The sequence below is a fragment of the Loxodonta africana genome, chromosome 3 (genome assembly GCF_030014295.1).
Source record: "Loxodonta africana isolate mLoxAfr1 chromosome 3, mLoxAfr1.hap2, whole genome shotgun sequence".
Lineage (NCBI taxonomy): Eukaryota > Metazoa > Chordata > Mammalia > Proboscidea > Elephantidae > Loxodonta > Loxodonta africana.
Window position 1 is genome coordinate 141,815,245 of NC_087344.1, and position 17,547 is coordinate 141,832,791.

At 38.8% G+C, this 17,547-nt stretch overlaps 1 protein-coding gene across 1 annotated transcript in view; it reads right to left on the bottom strand.

Annotated features, from left to right (window-relative positions):
• Window positions 1–16,315, bottom strand: part of LOC111752888 (TLC domain-containing protein 4-like) — a 58,710-nt gene extending 42,395 nt beyond the window's left edge. The window contains exons 1-2 of the mRNA XM_023558395.2: window positions 15,986–16,315; window positions 3,280–3,439 (exon numbers count right to left, since the gene is read on the bottom strand). Of these exons, the coding sequence (XP_023414163.1) occupies window positions 3,280–3,428 (149 nt within the window). The 5' untranslated portion in view covers window positions 3,429–3,439; window positions 15,986–16,315. The remainder of the gene's footprint in view (window positions 1–3,279; window positions 3,440–15,985) is intronic.
• Window positions 16,316–17,547: the final 1,232 nt, after the last annotated feature.

Genomic DNA, 17,547 nt, shown 5'->3' on the forward strand with positions numbered 1-17,547 from the left:
CATACTTTGACACTTCTCTCTTAGTAAAAATTTCCTGTCTTATTCTTTAAAATTAGATTCCTAACAAAGAAAAATGTAAATTCATTAGTGTCTGAAAAGAAATAGCAAAATGCTGCCCAAGACTAAATACTTCAATTTTTCTTCAAAGAAAATTAAAAAGAAATGTTTATGCTTACAAAAAGACACTGGTTTTCTAGGAAATACTTAGTGATCCCTTTTGCAACAGCTATTTGAACTTACTGATTTAATCATTCACAAATACTCTATTACCAATAGAAACGATATAGCTCAAATAAACAGGACAGTTAAATTTTAAAGCAGTAAATTTAAAATTAGGATTCTTTCAACACGATGGAACTTTCTAAGCTATATGACAGCAACTGGATAAAAATAAGTATTAAAAATCTAAGATTATATTTTTATATATAACCTAAAAGCATGTAAATATTTGGAAAAAGCAACAATTAAACACAACAACTTCTCATTGATAATTAAACTATAAGCCCTCAAGTGTACATTTTCTGGTGAGGATTTTCCTCCTATCTTTTTTCTGTTAGATGGCTTAGACCACCCATTGTTCAGAGACTTTTTCCTGATTACTAGGAAGAACTATGTGTGTTGTATTGATCTGCCTGTTTCAAGACTGGAGGCTGGGCTTCAAGACAGAAATGCGTACTTTACTTAAATCCCTGTGCCGTCGAGTCGATGCTTTACTTAAACAGTAGCCAGTTTTTTCCCTTTTTGCATTCTCTCCCTCACAGTTGGAGTGGGAAGCAGGAGTAACTCTAAAGTATGAGAAAGACAGAGACAGAGCAAACACACCATTTGAATAGCTAAATGAATTTTATATAATCCCAGCCTTCTTTTTCAAATGGGAACTCAGTTTCCCAAATGGTATTCCCGTGCAGCGTAGAATTGCAGTGATAAGACTAAATAATGTAAAGCATTTTTAAATTTCATGGTTTTGTTCCATTTTTGTTTGCATCTACCTCTCTATACCCTCTCTATTCCTTTGACTGGCAGCTACCCATGGGAAAGCTGGGCAATGAATCAGGAAGCCCAAAGAAGAATTGACGCCTTTGAATTATGGTGTTGTCGAAGAATATTGAATATACCATTGACTGCTCAAAGAACAAATAAATCTGTCTTGAAGGAAGTACAGTCAGAATGCTCCTTAGAAGCGAGGATGGCGAGACTTCCTCTGACATACTTCGGACATGTTATCAGGAGAACCCAGTCCCTGGAGACAGGCATCACACTTGGTAAAGTAGAGGATCAAGAGAAAAGAACAGGATCTTCAATGAGATGTACTGATACAGTGGCTACAACAATGGGATCAAGCATAACAACAGTCTCGAGGATGGGGTAGGACCAGGCAGTGTTATGTTCTGTTGTACATAGGGTCACTATGAGTCAGAACCAAGTCAGTGGCACCTAACAACAACAACAACAAGATTCAAAACCCTTTAGCCTACCCTGAGCGAAAAAGAAATGGAGAGCTTAAAGTAGTAGCAGAGACTGCATGCCCCTAGTTCCCACTCTAACTTCTGTTTTCCAGCATTCCAACTATCTTTATATATCAGAAAGAGTTTAAAACAAACAATGGTTAGTACCTTTATTACAGTACATTTCAACAATACAATGTGTGCTATTCTTAAGACAAAAAAACATACCTCTCATTTTTCAAACATGTGGAGAAATGACTCTTGCTTTCTGGGCAAGAAGAACTGCAGCATGTATGAACCAGACAAATCAATATAATGTCCACAAGAAAACAACTAAAGTCTTATTCACATTATCAGTTATAAAAGTGGATGCCTGAAAGGTGGGAACAGGCTAAATATTCATCAAAAAATGAATGGATAAACAAAATATGGTACACACACAACTGGAGTATCGCTCAGGCATAAAGAGAAATGAAGTCCTGATGCTATGACATGGATAAGCCCTGAAAACATTATGCTGAGTGAAATAGGTCAGTAACAGAAGAGACAAATATTGTATGATCTCACTTATATGAAATATCTAGAACAGGCAAGTACATAGAGCTCAAAGTTTCCTAGTGGTTACCACAGGCGGGAGGGATGGTGCAGGAAAGGAAGACACAATGCTCAGGGGACACTGAGGGTCTTTTAAGGATGATGGAAAAATTCAGGAATGGTTAATGATGATGTGATGCTTGAACAACGTGATGAACATATTTAATGTCATTGAACCGTACATGTGAAGACTGATGAAAAGACAAACGTTTCCTTACCTATACATTTACCACAAAAAAAAAAAAAAACCTAAGTGGATGCCTGCAAAAAAATTTGACGCAAAGATAGAGCATTTCAGGTCAAATGTGATCTTTCTCAAATACTTAGGCATGTGGCAGAAGTTCTTTAATTCTAAAAGGAAAAGTCAATGAAAACAATTACAGCAATTTTAAAGACTTGCTGAATTCGTTTTACAGTTAGCATTAAAAAAAAAAAAAAAACTTCAACTAAATAACAACAAAAAATATTCCCATAGCTGCAGAGGTTTGCAAATGCACAGCCATGTCTGAGCACATGAAAAGCTTTAAAGGAGGTCAAGCAGTCATCAGAGTCATTTGGTCTTTGAGACCTTGTGAGAGATTAATGAGTTGCAGGAAAAAAAAAAAAAGTATAACCGATTTATTAAAAAACTCCAGCAGATTTCTACATCCTTGTAGAAATCTTGTTCTTTAGCAATTTTCTTTTTCATTAAGGAAAATCTAAAAAGCAATTTTTAAGTTTAGAATTACATAGCAAAAAATACATTCTGAAGGGCTCTGAATGATAAGGAAAATATATTAAAAGAGAGATTTGGACACACTGATCTTGTCCTGTGTTCTCTGGTGTGTACTGTTTAACTGCCCTAAGCCAGTCAGTACCATAAATAGGCTGCTCACAACACCAAGGAAGATTTTCTTTCATTATGATGTCCGAAGAACATGTGTTTATCTTAAACATTTCAGAAAAGAAGACAAAACAGTAGTCTTAAACAAACAGCTAGTGTCTAACCTTCCCACGCTTCCCCAGAAAGTTAAAAAATTTCAACTTAACACCTTTCAATATAAAAAAAAAATTTTAATGTCTTGTATGACATCTACTTACTTCTTTACCTTTGCTCCAAAGGCCAAATAATAACACCTGGCATTAAAATTTGTTACATTCTCAGTGAAAAATACTCTTTTGAGGATATTTGAGATAGCTACTTTATGTCACAAAACTAGTTTTTTTTTTAATTAATCAGTTACATTTTGATTTGCTTTACCTTGAGTTCCATTTAATCTTCTTTTCCGAGCTGAGATCATTAAAACGTGGAGAAACTTTTGCTGAAAACCAAGAACTTACAAAGTGGAAAATAAGCTGACAGATGACAAAGCTGGTAAAAATAGCACCTAGTGTAGTGATGGTATCCATATTTCTTCAGTCTGTAAGGAGAAATGACAGATACAAATCACTCTCTCAGGATAAACCAACATTAAAAATTGCTTACATTTTGAAGAGTGTGCAGTTTTTTTTTTAGCATTTTTTTAAATGAACACAAACAAACTATAAGAATTTTAAGCCTTTTGTGTTTTTTTGCCTTAATCAGCTATTTGCCATATGTCTTACATTTGTATTTAAAATAAAAGAGGGGGGAAAATCTACTATCTTAAAGATCTCAATGTTGTAAATTTTAGAAGACAACTTTACATCATCAGATTCAAAATCATCAAAGTCTTGAAGTTTAACATTAAGAGGAAATCTGAAGTACTGTAAATGAAGATATCCTTTTTTTAATATTATTTTTTATTAAACTTAGGAAATATCAACTGATTTCTCTATGCTTCAGTTTCCTCATCTATGAAATGAGCTGGTTAGATAATTTCTAAGGTACATTTAAGCTAAAAGCCATAAGAGAAATTATATTACCTGTACAATCAAAGCAAATAATAATTACCAAATACAAACTAACTGTGCTGTAGGACAAACAATATTTAGAACAAAATTAAAATGGTAAGAACAATAGCACAGTCCTAGAAAACAACCGTACCACTTACTACTTAAATTAGTATTTAACTTTTTAAAAATATTTTGCAGTCGCACATATCCTTGGACTAAAAATACTCCATGGTTTTTATTTGGTCCCTAAAAACCTTAGTAACATTCAAACCAATGCATTTGCTTATATCCAGCAAACAGAACATTTCTATGGCTCCATCTTTGATGGAGCTGACCCTCAAATGAAAACAAAATGAATGAATACCCATTTCCAGCTGCCTAATGTAAAGAAGTAAAGTCAGCTACTGAAGCCAGTTCACTAGAGAAAACCCAAGTCATTGACTGCACCAGCAATAACCCTACTTCATCCCCTTCCAACCAGGATGTCCCACAGGCCACTTCCAACAGAGCTCATGTTTCTATAACGCATTCTTTCCTCATTGTTTTTTACGCTCAGTAAAAAATATAGATACTACAGTTCTTCTCATTGGCACTCCATTAACTATATTGCTCATTTACTTTTTTAAAAAATTCAGCACATGTGGATTGGGTAACAAAATATTTAATTTGAAGTCTTTTAGCCTAAGTTTAATATTAACCAAATAATACATAAAAGTTTTGTACATAAATTAAGTATCATTAAAACCTACTAAGTGAGGTATAAAAGGGAAATGTTCTTCTAAGACTAAAGCAAATAGGGGCTTGGAGGCCAGGGGGCAGATAAATGCGGAAAATGAAACCAGTCGTCAGAGTGGAGAATCTGTTCCTAACTGGAGGGATAGTTTGCTCTGACGGGTTTTGTCTGCTCTCTACTGGTGCTAGAGGGGGCCTGGGCACAGGCTGCTGATTTATTTTCATTAAAATTCAATGTATAGCATGAGTATTTATTTCATAAATGTTTGTTAACAGTTATGCTATAAAATATTTATAAATAGGTATCATGTAACATCTATTTTATGAATTGTTAATTTAACTAATCCAGTAAAAGGCACTCAAACAATTCACCATTAAGCTATTTATCAATCCCCCAAAACATCTGTTTTTATGAAGTCTTTGTTATACTGGATGAAGATTTTATGTTTTCAACAGACTTACTTTCAGTTAAGTCTTCAGGGTTATATGTTGAGCATCTCCCTTTGCAAAAGTGTTTCATTGAAAACTACATAAAGGACTCCATATATTCAAGTTGTGGTTTCCATAAAAGGCTCAACACAGACAGAAGCTAATTAAATTGTTTTACTCCCAACTTTCCTTCTTATTAAGCAGCTGCTTGCTTAATCATGCATGCCAAATCTGAGACTAATCTGGGGATTTTTTTATACATTTCCCCAGAAAACCAGTGTTTCTGGCACAAAGAAATTGCCCCTGTTCATTCACTTTAGGACACTGAGTCAGGCAAGGAAAATGGTAAAAAGAGAAAGAAAGAAAAAAAAAAAAGATGCTCACTACTAAAGTAGATGAAGGGCCTTTGAGAGCTGGGTGATTGCTGAACACAGGAATATCCAGTAAAAGTGGAAGAGCACGGGACCTAGTTCATATGCCTCTACATGTGGCTAGTAGCTGGCAGAAGGCTAGGATACGAGGTGCCATAGGAAGGACAGCTGAAACAGATACGGGAAATATTTCCATGGCACTTTTACAAGGTGAGTTTCTAAACACGAACTTGACAACGTTAGCCCATCCTGAGTCACAGGAATCACGAACACCAAAGAAACCCTTCTAGGGACGTGCTGAAAGCCATGATGTTTGTGCCTTCCCTCCACCCCTCACTCCCCCTGCCATGCAATTTATATAGACTTTAACGTGAGCTTGTTTCTCAGTAGGGAAGAACACGAAAAGGCTTGCTATACATCTCTCAGCCGCGAGCTTATGAAAGCTGGTCTCTTCCTAGCAGGAGGACTTCCAGGGACAGGGCTGACTCAGTATTCACTTCAACACTGCCTATTGTGTGCTCCCAGACCCTGCCTTCCCCCAGTGCACCAGTCTTGGATGGTCAGCTGCCCACTAGATGGCTCCATCTGGGCATCCTGAAGGCCCTGCAGGCTTCTGATGTTGTTGAGTGGGCTCTGACTCATGGCCACCTTATGCATAATAGAACAAAATGATGCCCCGTCCTATGCCATCATCATGATCTTTGGTATGTTTGGGCCCATTGTTGTGGAAATTATGTCAATCCACCTCTTAAGGGTTTCCCTCATTTTCATTGACCCTTTACTGTGCCAAACATGATGTCTTTTTCTAGAGCTTGGTCTTTCCTGATGGTGTGTCCAAAATAAAGTGAGTCAAAGTCTTGTCATCCTCACTTTTAAGGAGTGTTCTGATTCTATTTCTTGGGAGACCGATTTGTTCATTCTTCTGGCAATCCATGTTACACCCAATATTCTTCACTAACACCACAATTTGAAAGCATCAATTCTTCTTCTGTCTTCCTTTTTCATTGTCCAGCTTTCACATGAATTTGAGGAGATCAAAAAGGCCATGGCTTGAGTCAGATACTACATGGGCCAAACCGAACTTTACCCCAAACCGGCCCTTCCTCCAGTTCCATATATTAGTGAATGACACTCTGATACAAACGCTTCCCCATCTTCCAATCTAACACAACCAGTCATCCCTGACTCCTTCCTATTCCTCACCCCCACTCTCACTGCTACATCCTGGTAGATAGAAGAATGCCAGATGAAGCATAACTTGATTCCAGAGAAGTTCTGAAAGTTTCTAATGATAGTTTCGTGATTAATACAAAGAAGTATGGGCTGGATAGCAAAATTAGGTAAATCCAGAGCCATTTGACTAACTAGAAGCAGAGTGTAGAACATGGTCTGAAGTAGACTTGAGAAATATCTCCAGCTATTCTATCAGGTTTTCTCTTCTGGGTGCCCTTTCAGTGACTATTTTTACAAAGACATGTTTACTTAATATGAATATGACCCAGAGCTGGGAAAGATAGCTAATACCATGGGTAACAGAATCCGTTTTCAAAATTATCTTCATAAGCTGAAATAATGAATCCCGATCAGAAAGATGAAATGCAATAGGAATAGGTTTTTAAAAGGCAACACCTTTTACACAGCTGCCATGGGGAATAACCGATACAATGTTCATCAAGCACCTAGAGCAGTATATGGCATTTTTGTACTAGGTAAATCTCTGCTTCCACTATCATCCATCTCAAGCAGAAGCAGGACATGCAAATTAGGGGTCTGCTGTCACTCCAGCCAAGGGAAACAAGGGACACTAAACTCATCCCTGTTTTCTTCACTCAGTGCTCAAAACGAAGGTAGCCAGTACCGCCACTGCAGAAATCTATCCTCTATGCTTGTCATCCCCCACATGTCTGTCAGTTTGTCATACTGTGGGGGCTTGGGTGTCACTGTGACGTTGGAAGCTATGCCACCGGTAATCAGATACTAACAGGGTCACCCGTGGTGGACAAATTTCAGCTGAACTTCCAGACTAAGACAGACTAGGAAGAAGGACCCAGCAGCAGTCTATTTCTGAAAAAAATTAGCCAGTGACAACCTTACGAATAGCACTGAAATATTTTCTGATATAGTACCAGAAGATGAGCCCCTCAGGCTGGAAGACACACAAAAGATGAATGGGGAAGAGCTGCCTCCTCAAAGTAGAGTCAACCTTGATGACATGGATGGAGTCAAGCTTTCTGGACCTTCATTTGCTGATGTGGCACGACTCAAAATGAGAAGAAACAGCTGCAAACATTCATTAATAATCTGAACATGGAACGTACAAAATAAGAACTTAGGAAAATTGGAAATCATCAAAAATGAAATGGAATGCACAAACATTGATATCCTAGGCACTAGTGAGCTGAAATGGACTGGTATTGGCCATTTTTGAATCAGACAGTCATCTGGTATACTACGCTGAGAATGACAACTTGAAGAGGAATGGTCTTGCATTCATCATCGAAAAGAACATTTCAAGATCTATCCTGAAGTATAGTGCTGTCATTGACAAGAGAATATCCATACACCTACAAGGAAGACCAGTTAATAATTGCTATTATTCAAATTTACCCACTAACCACTAGGCCACATATGAAGAAATTGAAGATTTTTATCAGTTCTGCAGTCTGAAATTGATTGTCCATGCAATTGGAATGCATTGATGATTACTGGTGATTGCAGTGCAAAAACTGGAAACAAAGAAAGATCGGTAGCTGAAAAATATGGCCTTGGTAATATAAACGGTGCCGGAGATCGGATAATACAATTTTGCAAGACCAAGGACTTCTTCTTTGCAAATACCTTTTTTCACCAAAATAAACATATGGACACACCAGACGGAGTACACAGGAATCAAATCGACTACATCTGTGGAGAGAGATGATGGAAAAGCTCAATATCATCAGTCCAAATAAGGCCAGAGGCCGACTGTGGAATGGACAATCAATTCCTCATATGCAAGTTCAAGTTGAAACTGAAGAAAATTAGAACAAGTCGACGAGAGCCAAAGTATGACCTTGAGTATATCCCACCTGAATTTAGAGACCATCTCAAGAATAGATTTGAGGCATTGAATACTGATGACAGAAGACCAGACGAATTACAGAATGACATCAAGGATATCATCCATGAAGAAAGCAAGAGGTCATTAAAAAAACAAGAAAGAAAAGACCAAAATGGATGTCAGAAGAGACTCTGAAAATTGCTCTTGAATGTCAAGTAGCTAAAGGGAAAGGAAGAAATGGTAAAGTAAAAGAACTGAACAGAAGATTTCAAAGGGCGGCTTGAGGAGACAAAGTAAAGTATTATATTGGCATGTGCAAAGAGCAGCAGATAGAAAACCAAACAGGAAGAACAAGCTCAGCATTTATCAAGCTGAAAGAACCGAAGAAAAAATTCAAGCCTCACTTAAAGCACAATAAAAATAAATTCAAGCCTCGAATTGCAATAGTGAAGGATTACATGTGGAAAATATTAATTGACACAGGAAGCATCAAAAGAAGATGGAAGGAGTACACAGAGTCATTATACCAAAAAGAAGTAGTCGATATTCGACCATTTCAAGGTAGCGTATGATCAGGAACCCACAGTATTGGAGGAAGAAGTCCCAGCTGCACTGAAGGCATTGGCAGAAAAACAAGGCTCCAGGAATTGATGGAATATCAATTGAGATGTTTTGACAAACCAGTGCAGCACTGGAAGCGTTCACTCGTCTATGCCAACAAATTTGGAAGACAGCAACCTGGCCAACTGACTGGACGAGATCTGTATTTATACCTGTTTCCAGGAAAGGTGATCCAACCGAATGCGGAAATTAGCGAACAATGTCATTAATACCATACACAAGTAAAATTTTGCTGAATATCATTCAAAAGCAGCTGTAGCAGTATATCTACTGGGAACTGCCAGACATTCAGGCTGGATTCAGAAGAGGATGTGGAACCAGGAATATCAATGATGATGCCAGATGGATCCTGGCTGAAAGCAGAGAATACCAGGAAGATGTTTACCTGTGTTTTATTGACTATGACAAGGCATTCAACTGTGTGGATCATAACAAATTATGGATAAGTGTGAAGAACGAGAATTCCAAAACACTTAATTGTGCTCCTGAGCTTCCTGTGCATAGATCAAGAGAGAATAATTCGAACAGAACAAGAGGATATTGTATGGTTTAAAGTAAGGAAAGGTGTGCATCAGGGTTGTATCCTTTTACCATACGTATTCAGTTTGTATACTGAGCAAATAATCCTAGAGGCTGGACTGTATGAAGAGGAACAGGGCACCGGAATTGGAGGAAGACTCATTAATAACCTGCATTATGCAGATGACACAACCTTGCTTGCTGAAAGTGAGGAGGACTTGAAGCACTTACAGATGAAGATCAAAGACCACAGCCTTCAGTATGGATTACGCCTCAACATAAAGAAAACAAAAATCCTCACAACTGGATCGATAAGTAACATCATGATAAATGGAGAGGAGATTGAAGTTGTCAAGGATTTCATTTTACTTGGATCCACAATCAACACCCATGGAAGCAGCAATCAAGAAATCAAAATGTGCTTTGCATTGGGGAAATCTGCTGTGAAAGACCTCTTTAAAGTATTGAAAAGCAAAGAGGTCACCTTGAAGAATAAGTGTGCCTGACCCAAGCAATTGTATTTTTGATCGCACCATATGCACGTGAAAGCTGGACGATGAATAAGAAAGACTGAAGAAGAATTTTTGCCTTTGAATTGTGGTGTTGGCAAAGAATACTAAATATACCATGGACTGCCAAAAGAACCAACAAATCTGTCCTGGAAATAGTACAACCAGAATGCTCCTTAGAAGCAAGGATGGCAAGACTACATCTTACATACTTTGGACATGGTATCAGGAGGGATCAGTCCCTGGAGAAGGACAACATGCTTGCTAAAGTACAGGGCCAGCAAAGAAGAGGAAGACCCTCAAAGAGATGTATTAACACAGTGGCTGCAACAATGGGCCCAAGCTTAACAATGATTGTGAGAATGGCGCAGGATCGGGCAGTGTTTCTTTCTGTAGTACATAGGGTTGGTATGAGTCGGAATTGACATGACAGCATCTAACAATAACAACAACAACATCCTTGTCATGGTAGACTATTCCTTCCTAGCCACCTGACCCAGCCCTCTTCACCTCCCAAGCGCTTCTACTAGGCCCTTTGGAACTGCTGCTTCACACCTAGAAAACAGCTACATCCTGGGCGTCTCCTCTCAGTGCCCTGAAGATACTTCTGCAAACCTCTCAGGTAGTGGCTGTCTGGACTATCACACTTTGGGGTCAAGTGGCAGTCCTAGCATGTTTGCTTCTCCTGGCCCCCTTCAAGTCTTTCCTCCCACCCTTTGTGAACACTCATATCCTTTTTGTCCCACCACTCAGTTATACCACCCTCTCCTAATCTTCAGTGGTATCATATTCCGACCTTCCAATCACTTTCTCCCATCTAAAGACTCAAAGACCCTGTTTCACTGATGTCCTCAAGCCCTTCCACTAATCTCCAACCCTCTACCCTCATACTCAGCAGATAATCCTCATCCTACTTCACACACACACACACACATATACAACCCCCACATGAATAGAAGCCAACATATGAAAACTCTCAATATCCTACTACCAACCATGAAAACTACCTACGTCTGCACCCATCTGTCCTCCTTCCCACCTATACAACAGAGGTGTTATCACGCCATCTAAGGCCAACCTCTCCACCTGTGCACTTTAGAGCCATCATTTCTGTCCTTCTTAAGGAAATTTTCAATCCTCATTATCCTTTATTCTTTCTCCTTCAATTGTCTCCTTCTACTAGGTTTTAAACATTCTCAAGTTTCTGACAGAAACAAGATTCAACAGATTTACAATGTATGTATATCCCCCCCCCACCCCTTTACAATCAAAATTCTAGAAAGGTTTGTCCCTTTCACTCTTCAACCCACTCCATTCTTCTCTCCACCCTTACCATACTCCTGAAATAGCCATTGCCAACACTAAGGTCAATACCAGCATCTTCTATGTGCAGCCTTCATGTTATCTGACCTCTCAACAGCAGCAGTCACTACTGATCATTTTCGCCTTGAAACACTTTCTTCCCTGTGCTGCTATAACACCACACTTCTATTTCCCTCCTACCTCCCTGGCCACTCCTTCGATACCTTTGCGGGCTCTTCTTCATCTACCCGCCATTAAATAATAGAATTCCTTAAGGCTCAGTTCTAAACCTTCTCCTCTCTACTCATTTCTTACGTGATTCTATCTCCACTTGTGGCTTCAATTATCACTTACATTCAGGAATATCTCCAGTTTAAATATCCATCCCAGATCGCTCCTCTGAGCTTCTGACTACTTGTCATTACCACAGGACATCTCAAAGACACCTCAAACTCAACAAACCCAAACCAAACTCATGACCTGCCTGCTAAACTTGGTCCACTTCTAGGTTCTTCATTTCAGTGAATGGTGACTGTGCCTCCAAATCTGACAGCCAGGACCCTAGAGGGACACCCTTGATAAGTTACTTTCTCCATCTTCCTACTCTGCCGCCATATCCAGTCTACCACCAAGTTCTATGGATTCTACTTCCTTAGTTTCCTGGTGCTGCTGTAACAAAAATACCACAAATGGGTGGCTTTAAAGAACAGGAGTTTAGAAGGCCAGAAGTCCAAATTCATGGCAGCAGCTACAGACAAGGCTATCTGCGTCTGTCTTTCTCTCTCTCCCCCGTCTTTGTCTCTCTCTGTGTATACTCTGGGGGAAGAAACTTGTCTCTTTTAGCTTCTGTTCCTAGGTTCCTTGGTTTCTTGTGGTGTGGCATATATCTTCACCCATCTGTGCTTCTTCCAGTGCCTAATCTGCTCGCTTATATCTCAAAAGTCATTGACTGATTACATACCCTATACTGCTATGTCCTCATTAACATAGCAAAGAAAACCCTATTCCCAAATGGAATTACATTTACAGGTATAGGACTTAGGATCCCAACACTTATTTTTGGAGAACACAATTCAATCCCTAACACCTCCTAAATAGCTTACAAAAGGATCCCCTTTTCTCAAGCTATTACCATCACTTTTCTGGATTGCTGTAATATAGCCTCCAAACTGGACTGTTCAGTGTAAAATCAGACTGGAGGGCTCCAAGGGGAATCTTTTCTAAAAGCTGTCTCCAGTCATGTCACCTCCTTACTTGTCCCCAACTTAAAAACCCTTCATGGTTTCCCAGTGCTCATAGGAGAGGACCCCACCTTCTCCAGCCTTAACTGGTACTTGCCTTCGCTTGCTGCACTCCAGCTAATGTGACCTTCTTTCTGTTCCTTAGCTGTGCTGTGTTCCCTCTCCACAAGGCCTCTGCATATATATACACATAAATCTCACGCTTGCCCTGCCCCTCCACTCCTATGTTAACTCCCATGCATCCTTCAGCTCAGTGATCAATCCTCACTTCCTCAGGGAAGTCTTCTCTGAGCTCCTTCAACAGGTCAATCCTTTCTGCCCTCATGGCACCTTGTGACTCTTCTTTATAGCTGGAATTTAATATCATTGTGATACATATATATAATATACTTTTTTTTTTTTTTAAAGAATCCCTTCTCCCAGTGGAATGCAAGCCCCATAAGCGGGGGGAACCATTGCCTTCTTTCCCCTCACCATTGACCGCAGTGCCTAAACACTTCCTACCATACAGTAGGTCCTGAATAAATGTCTGTTAAACAAAATAACAATCAATAACAAATTAATGCACATTCATACTCTTGTATGGCCTTTCCATTCTGCTAATATCTGCTGTAGGTGCCTCATTTTACCAGCGTAATCTGTAGTACTGGCAAAAGATTTTCTAAACTGTCAATCCCAGTATTACGGCATGTAAATATGGTAGTTAACTTCAAAAGGACTCCCACCTCCAAATACGTCCAAAGAGTACCAATATTATAAATGAACTAATATCAGGCATAGGTCACATCTATCCAGTGGTACCATGGAAGTAAAGGCCTAGGGATCTGTTTCTGTTAATATTACAGCCAGAAAACCCTATAGACAGCTCTACTCTGTAACACATGGGGTTGCCATGAGTCGAAATTGATTCCACGGCAACTAACAACAATATTGGGTATGATATTTCATCTCTCTATTCCAAATTCCTTACAATACACAGTGTGCTAAAAGGTTTCACGAGTCCATATAACGATCATCTGTACCATATTTTCCTAGTCTTCTCAAATCCAGAAGTACATAGTTACTGCTTTATCTGCCATCATCAGTAGCCCTAACATTCTAGGATTTAAAGGTTTCCACCTTCAAACTAAGTTGTTTGTAAATGAACACATGCCTGTTAGAAATGAATTATTTACCAAACAACTAGCCAAACAAAAAAGGCCCAATCAAAAACAGACATACATAGCCCATACATGTTCTGTTTTTTGTTTGCATTTTCATATGGGTGGCACAGTGCCGCTATCTGTCTAAATGCTCATGAAATATCAATAACTGACCTAGAAATGTTAACATCCCTTGGTGAAAAATAACTATTACACTACTCACTTTTGACTTTTCATTCATGTAAAAACTGTTAAGAATCTAATACATGCTAAGCATTTGCCTAACTGCTAGCAGGCTTTGTTTTTTGAAAGTCTGCATCGGGAGCATTATTAAAAAAAAAAAAAAAGTTAGAATCATGCATGAAAATATTCCATTTCTTTTTCTTTTCGGAGCACCAAGTTCACAACCATTAGCATTAGTGTGAAAGTTTGTATGAAGCCAGCTGCTGAAAACAGGCAACCCCAACCTTTCTAAATCCTCTAGCATTCACGGTACTGCTTTTTAAACTGATGCAAAGGGAAAGGGAATAAAACTAAACCAGGGAAAGGCTAGGGAACCCAGTTTTAATATGATTACATTTTACTCCTTTTCAGTGATGCTACTTAAGTTTGAATGAGGAATTCCCCATGGCTACAGAAAAGATTTCTCTATGGTTCCTCCCTGTCAGGTAAAGTACTAAACTCTGAGTAAGGTAGCCTTTCTCCATATTTTGATTCTCTACTTCCCATTCCTTTCTCCTCCAAGAGCAAATAACAGAATTCAAGTTAAAGAGAAACTACTCAGTTCTACCTGCTACAGACCCTCGGTTTGACAACCCTCCCATCCCAAAACATTTTTGTTTGTTTGTTTTAATTGTGGCTTATAAATTTATAAAATTATTATAATAAAGAATAAAATACTTAAGGTTAAATATTCATACATTTCTAACTGGCCTTTATTTTCCCCAAAATACTATGCTATGCAATGTAATTATTAGACTCACAGGAGATTGTTGGTGTTGTTGTTAGATGCCATCAAGTCGATTTCAATTCATAGTGACCCTAAGTGACAGAGCAGAACTGCCCCAGAGGGTTTTCTAAACTATAATCTTTACAGGAGCAGATTGCCAGGTCTTTATCCTATGGAGCTGCTGGGTGGGTTCAAACCAAAAACCCTTGCGCTGAAACCCTGTTTCCCAAACTAGACTCTGTGAAGGCCAGCCACTCCCAGTGAATAGGCATCCACACTCAAGGGCTGCAGGGTGGCCCCACTGCCCCAGCTGCTACCACAACCCAGATAATTGTCTAGACAGTTAATTCATACTGCTACAATTTCTTTATCCATGTTTCCTTTATGTATCATAATCCTGTCTTCTTACACCCTATATTAAATGCCTTCTAAGAATCCTGTTTTTCAAATTTTATCATCTCAACACACAGACACAGAGAACTTCTGCTTTCCAAATTTTCATATCTCAACACACACACACACACACAGAGCACTCCTGCAGTATATATTCTGCTCATTCCTGACAGTCAACAAGGTTTTGTAGAATCTCCCTTTCTATAGTTGGGGGGAAAAAGTAGGTTTCTTGATATATAAATTTTTTAAACAGTACAAAGTTCCTACCAAGTGATTCTGACAGAGCAGGGGTGGGGTTACCTCATCCCCTTAATCCCTCCCTGACAATTCCTGCTCTTTTAAAACCAGCTTCTCCTCAGGGCTCCCCACGATGCTTGATCAGTTCTCCCTCCCATTACAGATGATTGTTTAATTGGGATTTTAAGAAGCTTTTATTCTTATTTTCCTAGTTTAAGTTTATCTGAACTTTTCCATGTTCTAGTTTTTAACTTAAAAAAAAAAAAAGAAACAATATAGTTATTCTATTTCATACCAACTTGTTTATCTTGTTGAAAAATGTTTATTTTGTTTTACCTTTATTTCTTTATTTAGGACTTGTTTTTATAATGCCTAACAAGAAGGGAAGGAGCCCTGGTGGCACAGTGGTTAAGAGCTTGGCTGTTAACCGAGAGGTTGACAGTTCAAACCCACCAGCCACTCCTCAGGAGAAAGATGTAGCAGTCTGCCCCTGTAAAGCTGTCTGCTCCTGGAAGCCCTGTGGGGCACTTCTATTCCGTCCTATACTCGCTATGAACTGGAATCGACTAGGCTGCAATGGGTTGGGTTTCTTGGTTATTTTACCCACCTGGAGATGCCTCAGAAGACAGGCCTGGCGATATGCTTCTGAAAGGTCACAGCCTTGAAAACCCAAAGGACCAGTTCTACTCTGCACGCATGGGGTCACCACGAGTTGGAATCGACTCAAGGGCAACTAAGAACAATAACATGTTACCTGAATTATAAAATGAGTAGTATATTAATGATTTGATCTTTCATCCCCAAAATCATACAAGGTAAAAGGATATATTATTAGAAGCAACTTAAGGGTCCACTGAGAGGAAAATGGTTAAATATATGGAAACAGCTGCACTATCAGATGGTACACAAAACTGAAAACACGAGGTAATAAGGAAAAATGCCCATCACACACTAAAAAGAAGGGAAGTTTTCCATGCCTTCCAAATTCATTGCTGTGGAGTCAGTTCCTACTCATGGATACCCCATGTGTTATAGAGTAAAACTGTCCCATAGGGTTTTCTTGGCTGTAATCTTTACAGAAGCAGATATCCAGTCCTTTCTTCTGAGGTGGTGCTGGGTGGGTTTGAACCACCAGCATTTAGGTTTGTAGTCAAGCACAAGCCATTTGCACCCCCCAAGGATAAATTTTTCATAAATAACTCTGGGCACATTTTGGTATTGATAGAGAAAAGGTCTGCAGGATTATACCCCCAAAACTGCTAACAGTGGTTGATCCTAGGGGATGAGAAAGCTGGGGAAGAGGAGAAGGGTGAACTTTCATTTCACTCTCTTTAAAAAAAAAATATATATATATATATATTGGTCATTTGCAGAAAAAAAAAGAAAGAAAGAAAATAAAACAAGCAAAAAAAGAAAATGTTGAGGCTATAAAACACTCTCAAATCCTCACAACAATGAATGTCTTATGGGATTGGCTCAGAGACAGGAGGCTGGGAGTGCCCCAGGTAGCCAGGACTTCCCTTCCAGCAACTTTATCCCTGGTCTTCTTTATCAGCCCTTAAAATACCATGTAACAAATTACAGGACATATGATTAAATTCATAACTTCCTCAATATTTTTTCATGTATTTGAGTAATGCCTGTTAATTGAGCAAGAATAGTTTTAATAACTTATGTCTCTAAAAAATTACATTTCACAAAAGGGGCTTCAGAATTTGTTCAGAATATTTCCTCCAATGAGCACTCCTCTTTTCCCCCATTTCACTAAATAAACATATACAAAAGAGGGAGAGGTTTTCCATGCCTTCTCAATGTACTTTTTAAAGATTTTTAAAAGCCTATGTGGAGAAAGCTACTTAAAATTAACTTGACAAAGAGAATTTCTCCATTTATGAAAAACTTAAAAAAATTAAATTAAAACCAATGTATAAATCCTCCAATTCTACGGTAATGTCTAGGATTTGCAATGGCAGAATGTAGCTGTCACTACCACAGCATAGGCCAGCATCCAAATTTGGGCCCACAGGAATAGTTGGGTAGACACCGTAAGTCAGGGGGATCAGACAGATCATAAGAGAAACCCAAGTGGAAGGATACCAGAAGGTGGAGAGGTGAAGTCAAATACTGAAAAAATACCAACTAGGATAAGAAAATCAGACAAGCAGGGAT